This window comes from Vanessa cardui, chromosome W, assembly GCF_905220365.1.
Source record: "Vanessa cardui chromosome W, ilVanCard2.1, whole genome shotgun sequence".
Taxonomy (NCBI): Eukaryota; Metazoa; Arthropoda; class Insecta; order Lepidoptera; family Nymphalidae; genus Vanessa; species Vanessa cardui.
The window spans coordinates 13260142-13269439 of NC_061153.1; the positions used below are offsets into that span (position 1 = coordinate 13260142).

Sequence of the window (9298 nt, forward strand, 5' to 3'; positions counted from 1 at the left end):
AATTCTTCTAAAACAATACTAAAACCTCAAAATACACAAAAGGCCTAGTGAAAGTGTTACCAGGACATATAAAAGGTGTCATCAGTGCAATAAGCAGAACTTTATAAGAACTTTAAACAAAATCTGTTGTGAAACTAAATTTGCAATTAACCGGCCGAGGTAAGTACCTACAAGCCTACCTCTAATCCTTACATTATACTTACTCCTTGCAACTAGAACAGTTAACAAAATTTAACATAAACGGGTTACGTATATTTCAATTTAAAACAAACAATTAAAAACATTCGAGCGGCTTATGGTTCGAGATTTTCGCCATTCAAGTCCCGCCATGAAATATTTTCCTCATAATAATTATCATATACTATTTATATTTTAATTGACCGATATCAATTTTGCAATTACCTCTAAAAGTACCAAAAAGATTACAATATTTTTTTTTATTTCTGCTATTATAGTATATTCGCAATAAACATACATTATAAAAAATAGTCATAATATAATACGAATAATGTCGCGTATGGAGTTTATATGAAAAACAGGTGACTTTGTTGATTTACACACTAAAATTTTGCAATTTTTAACCCAAACAAAAGAAAAGTCTCGTTCGCGAGCCTTATCCTTTACAGTACGAAGGAGAATCTGATTTGCGAATGTCAAATTATCTCTTAAGAAAATTTTATGGGAAACACCGCTTATTCCTATATCCGATGTTGTAAGAAGCCCCCTTTTATTTGATTTTTGCCATTTTTTTACTGAAATGATTACTTTTTCTTTTATTTCCTTGCTCTTAAAACGAACTAATAGGCGTGATGGCTCCTCTCCTTTTGGTCTTGAAGCCATATTAGCAAACGTCAAATCAGTTGTGGGTTGTTCTTCATCATATGCAGATCAAAATCAAAAAATCAAAATAAACTTTATTCAAGTAGGCTTTACAAACACTTTTGAATCGTCATTTTACAATTAAGTGAAGTTACCACCGGTTCGGAAAGTAGATTCTACCGAGAAGAACCGGCAAGAAACTCAGTAGTCTCTTTTACAAAATACAAAGTCATGTAAATTGAATACAATTATTAAATTAATATATCCTGCCTGGAAGTCAACAGGTATTAATTCCACGCTTTTTTATCATCTACAAAATCTTGTATCGAATAATACGCCTTTTTCACCAATGTATTTTTTATAAACGATTTGAATTTACGAGACGGCAAATTTAAAAATGTCTGTGGAATTTTATTATAGAAATGGATACCTTGCCCCAAGAAAGATTTATTGACTTTGCGGAGTCGGAAACTTGGCGTTATAAGCTTATCCTTACTTCTAGTGCATATACAATGATTATCACTGATTTTATCAAAGTTATCAATATTACTGTGAATATACATGATATTGTTGTAAATATATTGCGACGCAACAGTGAGTATTCCTACTCTGTTAAAAACATCCCGAAGAGAGTCTCTAGCTCCAAGATTATAAATAAACCGAATTGCTCTCTTTTGTAAAATAAAGACAGATTCAATGTCTGCAGCGTTACCCCAAAGTAATATGCCATATGACATAATACTGTGAAAATAACCAAAATAAACTAAACGAGCGGTATCAATATCAGTTAGTTGTCTAACTTTTCCAACCGCGTATGCTGCGGAGCTGAGTCTTCCTGTTAGGGACGACAAATCGGGACTCCATTGAAGTCTGGAATCCAATTCTATTCCTAAAAACACCGTAGTATCAGCTACTTCAAGACGGTCACCATTTAAAGGTATATTATAATTTTGCTTGCTAACATTGGGTAGGGTAAAAACTACACATTTTGTTTTTTGAGCATTCAAAACTAAATTATTTACTGTAAACCAATTGTGTATCTGTGATAATGCACCGTTCACATCGTCATAGTCACTTTTTTTCCTGTCAACCTTAAAAATCAGCGAAGTATCGTCAGCAAACAACACTATATCACAAATACCCTTAACATAGAAAGGAAGATCATTTATATATACTAGGAATAGAAAGGGACCCAAAATTGAACCTCGTGGAACTCCCATTTTTTACGTAGATCCAGAAGACTTTATTCCATTAATGAAAACTTGCTGGATTCTTTGACATAAATATGAAGCAATGAGATCAAGAGCTTTACCCTTAACACCGTAATATTTGAGCTTATAAAGAAGCGTTTCATGTTCTACACAATCGAATGCTTTAGATAAATCACAGAATACTCCAATAGCGTTCTGTGATTTCTCCTAAGCATCGTAAATATGTTTGAGAAGCGCAATACCCGCATCAGTTGTCGAGCGACCTCTTCTAAAACCGAATTGCTCACCATGAAAAATAGCATTTGTACCGAAATGGACGAGAAGTTGATTTAAAATATTTTTTTCGAAAATTTTACTTAAGGATGGGAGTATTGAAATAGGCCTGTAATTACCGGGATAGCTTCTGTTTCCAGTCTTAAAAAGTGGTAAAACTTTACTACATTTTAACAAGTTAGGAAATGAACCCGTGTCCAAACTCTTGTTAAAAATTACTGCATTATATACGGAGCAATATCGTATATGATGTTATTAATAAATTTGACCGAAATGCCCAATGTCGTTAGTTTTTTTTAATATTTACAGTTTTAAATACTTTTATTACATCTATTGCAGAAACCGTATCAAATGAAAAATCAATAACGCATTTAGAAATACTATTATTTAATAACCTAGCTGCATTTGATTTAGATGATTTTAAATGAAATGTTATTTTATGGGGTACTTTATCAAAAAATGTTTCAAATAAATTAGCAACCTCTAATTCAGAACTCGTGCATCTACTACCTGTGTTTAATTCTATTGTTATCATTTCCTTTTTGAGTTTTCCACTAACACTACTAATAACATACCATGTGGCTTTAATTCTATTATCAGAATTCAGGATTTTTTTCTTTAAATATAAGGACTTAGCAGAAATGCATACTGTTTTAAAAAGTTTGGAATATTTATTGACGTATTCTAAAAAGACTACGCTTCGATTCCACCGCCTCATATCATGTAAGTCGTATAATTTATTTCTACTTTTATAAATACCAACAGTAGCCCAGTCACTAAACTTTAATTTTGTGTTACTATAACATGATTTCATTTTAAATATATTGTTAAATTCTTTTAATATTACTTCAAAAGAAAGAAAGATAAATGGCATCTGCATGTGGGATGGCAATGGGATTGATGTTTTCTAGTTTTCATCCTATATACACATTCACTGGACACAAGTCACTGGGTAGAATCGATATTCCCGTGGTTTTCGCTATTAGACATACAGTATCGACGACCTCCGCGGTCGAGTGGTGTGTGCACCGGTTTTCATAGGTCCGCCACTTCGAGGTCTCGGGTTCGATTCCCGGCCCAGTCGATGTAGATTATTATTAGTTTTCTATGTTGTCTTGGGTCTGGGTGTTTGTGATACCGTCGTTACTTCTGATTTTCCATAACACAAGTGCTTTAGCTACTTACATTGGGATCAGAGTAGTGTATGTGATGTTGTCTCAAAAAAAAAAGTATCCGCTAGGCTTTCATTAGGAGTTTGTGTAACACCGCATATCTCCAAGTTATATATATACGATCTTTTTGGTCCCTTTTATTTATTTCATTTTGTAAGTTTTCATTTTGTAACATTAAATCAGACAATTTCTGTTCTATTTTTTCGATTCTTTGTCCCTGATGTTCGACTTCTAAGACTTTTGTTTGTAATTCAAATAAGTCATTTTTCATCTCCATAACACAAGATTGTAGCTTTTTGAATTCATTATCTTATTCATTGAGCCTCGCATTTATTTCTGCACGAAAGTTTCTTATTTCTGTTAATATTAAATCACTTTAAGTTTTTGTTTCTCATGTCTGCTTGATCTCTTGACGTAGCTTGTGGTATAGGCGACTTGTTACTATGCAATGAAGTGTTGGTATCCTTATTACTCACTGTTTGCACTCTTTTAGAATTTGTTTTACAAGTTGTACACTTCCATGTAGATCTAGCGTTATTCAAATCACTGTTAAAATTAACGCAATCCGAATGAAACAAACAGCTACAACTATTGCACTTAATATGTTTTTGCTCCTATGTTGACCTTACATATATCACATGTATTAACCATCTTTTAATTATTTTTAAAAATTATCGTGAAAATAAATGTGTGATATACCGGGGTTTGAAACATCCACTTCTCGAGTATAATATTAGAGCTGTTACCAATGCGCCAAACGTTTGTTAGTAGACGATGTTGAAAATATGCAATACTGCTTACTGTTCTGTCACTTATGATCTTTGCAGAGTACAGTAACACTCATAATAATAATAATAATAATAAATACTCTTTATTGTACACCAATAATAAAAACAAGGTAAATGGGTAACATCTTGAGTAGATGTACAAAGGCGGTCTTATCGCTACGGTAGCAATTTCTTCCAGACAACCATTGGGCATAGGACTGAAAAAAAAATTGGAAGCGGTTTGGAGGCGTACAAAAGTTATAAATTAATTGACTAAAATATATTACATACGAATCAATATATATCAATATGGAAAAAATATATAAATATATAATAATAGATATAAATGAAATATATACATACATACACATGCATATACATACACATACATACATATACATATACATACATATTAACAAAAGTGTAAAATAAGTTATGACGTATTAAGCGACAAGTAATGTTCTTTTAGGTATTTTTTGAAACAAGTGTGGGATTGCGCTTTTCTAATGCGAATAGGAAGGGAGTTCCAAAGGCGTACCGCTTTTACTGTGAAGGAATTGGAATAGAAGGAAGATGAGTGAGAGGGGGTTTTTAAGGTAAGGGTATTGTTGGATCGGAGGGAACGTTCGTGGGTATCGCAAAGGAACTCAAAGCGCTCTTTAAGGTAAAATGGTGTGTCAGGATGAAAAAGTACACAGTAAAGTAAGGAAAGGATATGCGTATTCCTGCGAAAGCAAATTGGAAGCCACTTGAGCTTATTACGAAGTTCGGAGATGTGGTCATATTTGCGAAAACCAAATATGAACCGAATGCAAAGATTTTGAAGGCGCTCAAGTTTATTTAATTGCTCCTCTTTAAGATCGAGAAAGCATGTATCAGAATAGTCAAGAATGGGTAATAGGAGAGTTTGTGCCAATGCAATTTTAGTAGGCAATAGAAGAAAATACTGCAGCCGGCGAAGAGAGCCCATGGCTGCAAATATTTTCCTACTAAGCTCGCCTACCTGCGGCGACCAAGAGAGATACCGGTCAAAGACGACGCCAAGGTTTTTTACATTATCGCTAAAATTAATAGTCGTGTTGTTAAATCTAACTGGTGGAACAAGTGACTAATCTATACGACATACCATTTTGGGACTTCCAATTATTATGACTTGACTTTTTGATGGGTTTATATTTAAACCAAAGGAGATACTCCATTTGTAAATGCCTTGCAAGTCATTGTTTAAGTTAGTTATGGCCGTTGGTAAGTCAGTTAGTTTTGTGTGGGAGTAAATTTGGAGATCGTCTGCATACAAGTGGTAGAGAGAAGAGATATGTTGACTTATTGAATTGATAAAAATAGAAAACAGGAGGGGAGACAACACGCCACCTTGTGGGACGCCAGCAGTTACGTAAGACCAGTTTGAATATGAATCCTGGACACGCAATCGCTGCCGGCGCCCGTACAAGTAACTACGAAACCAATCAATTACTGATGGAGATATGTTAAGAGAACGTAGGATGGCCAAGAGAATATCAATGTCCACTGTGTTAAAGGCATTGCTAAAGTCAAGCAATGTTAACACCGTAAGCCTTTGATTATCCATTGCAAGTCTAATGTCATCTGAAATTTTAACAAGAGCAGTGGTCGTACTATGACCCTTGCGGAAGCCGGATTGGAATGGATTTAGGAGATTATTCGATGAAAGGAACAAGGATAATTGTTGATGGACAAGACGTTCCAGTACTTTGGACAGGAAAGGAAGAATTGAAATAGGACGAAGATCAGTAAAGGCTAATGGATTAGATTTCTTAGGGAGAGGAATAATTTGGGCGTCTTTCCAACAGGAGGGAAAAGTATCGGATGAGAAGGAATGATTAAAAATGTGGGTTAGAATAGGAATAATAAGATCACAAATGGGACAATCATGTTACGACTGAGGCAATCACAGCCCACTGCATTAGAATTGACAGCAAGTAAGTTCTTCTTAACATCACATTCAGATAATTGAGAGAAATTAAAAGGGGAATATGTCAAAGGAGTATTTATGGCTGAAAGAAAACTTAGAGTATTCGATTTTGTAGTATTATCAATAGTAGATGATGAGATGAAATATTTATTGAGTTCGTTAAGGTCGAACGTGCTTAGATTAAGGTTCTGTTTAACCTTGCCAACTCCCAAAGACTTAAGGAATTTCCACAGTTTAGCGGAGTCTTCTTCCTCAGTGACAGATTTGTGAATATGGCGTCGTTGTGCATCTCTACATGCCTTGTTGCAGCGATTCCGAATTTTTTTATAAATCTCCCTGTTACTTGAAGTCGGATCTCGTTTGTACTTTGTTCGAGCTTTATTTTTTAAATCTTGTAACAACTTGATATCAGCGGTCAGCCAAGGAGCAGGCAAATGCTTAACACGCACAGGTCGTATCGGAGCATGTTTATCAAATAGCTGTGTCAAAAGCGAATTAAATATATATATAAGCTACCTTTTCATCCACCACAGACGTGCTAAACACCACTGAGCAGTCAATCTTAGCCGCATCATCACGTAAGCGGTTCAGATCCATGCCACTAAAATTGCGCTGCAGAAGAATTCTTGACTTTGCTTTTGGGGGTCTAATTTTGTAAGAAAGGAAAATTAAGTCGTGATATGAAAAAGCATCGGCACAGAACATTGTCCATGTTTCTCAACGTGTTCGGGCGAGGAAACAAGAATAAGGTCAAGAAGGGAAGGAGTTGAGTTAGGAAAGGAATGCGTAGCATTTAGGGGGAGGATATGCATATTGGCCGAGTTTACAAGAGAGCAGAGGCGTGAAGACCTGCTGTCTTGCTTGAGCAGGCAAGTATTAAAATCGCCCATCAACACCGTATGACTATATTGGGGAGTATATCATTCCAATAGATTTTCAAGCGAACCAAAATAGTCAATAGTAAGTGATGGGCTATAATAAACACCTAATAAAAGTTTTGCGTGAGAGAATATGATCTCAATGAAAAGATCTTCGGGGCCATGACCGTCACATGAGATGGAAGTGTTAATAATGGTAAAGGGGATATGGGGTCGCAGGTAAATTGCAACACCACCCCCTGTTCGGCCAATACGATCATTGCGGATAAGATGGAAACCAGGAAGAGAGTAGGAAGTTGAGGGTAGACAAGGTTTCAGCCAAGATTCTGATACTAAAATAGCGTGAATGTTTTTATTATGGAATGAAGATAACATATCGGGATAATGAGCAGGGATACTTTGCGCATTAATGTGGATGATGTTAAAGGTTTTTGGTAGATCATGGAATTGGGAATCAAGAGTTTCGGAGAGAGAAGGAATACTGTGAAAACTTAAATCATCACTGATCACACCAGTCGAAGAAGAAAAAGAATGATAGATGTCGTTATTGTCGCTTGTCATAATAAATATAAAAATATATATATAACTAAAAGTATATAATATGTATGTAAAAAATAAAAAAATAAATAAATAAATATAAATGTAATTAGAACGAAAATAAACTAAGATTAATATAAATGAGGTCTAATCTATATGTCGTCCATACACCCGCCAGCGTATGAAAAAAGAAAGCCTTACACTTTATACCCTACAAAACCAACAGTTTGTAATAAGACAATGACAGCAAATACAACTTACAAACATCTTACAACGAGAAAAAAAAATGATAAAAACTAATTATAAAGTAAAATCACTACGTCATAAAAGCAACCGAAAAAATATGTAGAAACTATTAATTGCACTATAATAAAGTCTCATGTAAAAAATCTAATATCTAATTAAATATCTAGATAGATATCTAATTAAATAACTATCTATTATTTATACTAAGTAATAGTTATTTCCGAACGTATAGCAACTGGCAACCCGTTTTGAATGTCAGGCTATCATTGTCAAAGATATAAACAATGTTCTCGCATAATGTAATAAAAAGTTATATTAAAACAAAAACAAACATATTAAGAAAGTAAATGTGGGTACGTTGTAGAATTAATTAACATTGTTCAAATCGGCTAATAATTAATAAGGTGCCATCACAAATGAAAAATACATAAGGAACGACTAATAAGAATTGAAATAAGAACTAATTAAAATAAAATGGTAATCACTTATTTTTTACCACTCGCTTGGTACGAGGAGCAATCACTTTTTGATCAGCTCTGGATGCTGCAGTCTTCACTGGTGGTGGAGATTTTTGAGAGGATGACGAATTGGAGATGCAATCAAGATCGGGTATGCATTCAGCCTTGTGGTGCACACCATCCGGAGTTACAATGTGGATGCAGCCATCCCGTGTCCAGCAATTGCTTATGCCGAAACGCTGTCTTGCCTCTAAGAACACTCGGTGTCGGGTTTTTGTCAAGAATTCTGACTGTGTAAATCCAGGACCCTTAAGTTTGGATTTGGCGAACCAGACCTTATCTCGACTAGCAGCATCAGTGAATTTTATTACTATAGGTCTAGGCTTATTGTCCAGTGGGCGACCCAACCTATAAGATGCCTTGATGCTATTGCTAGAGAAATTTCCAAGGTTGAGATGGTCCGCTACAACGGTGGTAACACGAGCCGAAGTGTCCTCAGATTTGACTTCCGGCAGCCCATGGAGTAACAACATCTTCCTTCTGCGTCTCATCTCTAGCCGATCAATTTCTCTGCCAAGAAATTCAACCTGACGCTGAAGTGTGTTCAGTGCCGTGACGATAAAGGTTTTAAAAGCTGAGAAATCTGAGGATAGTGTTGCAGTGGAAGCTGGTGAATTTCCTTTGTTTAACTCCCTTTGGAATTCAGACATTCTGGCGTTGAACATGTCTGACAGTGCAGAAATTGAGTCCTTTATGGCGTCCATTGTTGTGAGTGATGTGGTGGTTTTCGTTGGTAATGACTTTTATTGTGAATTAAAGTGTAAATCAAAAGGAAAACACATGCTGGTAGGTAGTATGGTGCAAGATTATATGCACATATGTAATTTATGCATTAAATTAATTAAATTTATAAAAATAAATTACGAGTGTCAAAAACAGCTGTGTTGTCAGTTTCACTCCTACCCGCGAAAAAAGTATCATATTGT

At 35.1% G+C, this 9298-nt stretch overlaps 1 protein-coding gene across 1 annotated transcript; it reads right to left on the reverse strand.

Moving 5' to 3' along the window:
• Window positions 1–8290: 8290 nt before the first annotated feature.
• LOC124542720 lies at window positions 8291–9076 on the reverse strand. Its single transcript, XM_047120636.1, has one exon. It carries the CDS (start codon window positions 9074–9076, stop codon window positions 8336–8338), a length of 741 nt encoding a protein of 246 aa, XP_046976592.1. The 3' UTR covers window positions 8291–8335.
• Window positions 9077–9298: the final 222 nt, after the last annotated feature.

Bases quoted from the DNA above. Each gene is read 5' to 3' on its own strand.
- LOC124542720 (XM_047120636.1), bottom strand. From the start codon at position 9,076: ATGGACGCCATAAAGGACTCAATTTCTGCACTGTCAGACATGTTCAAC.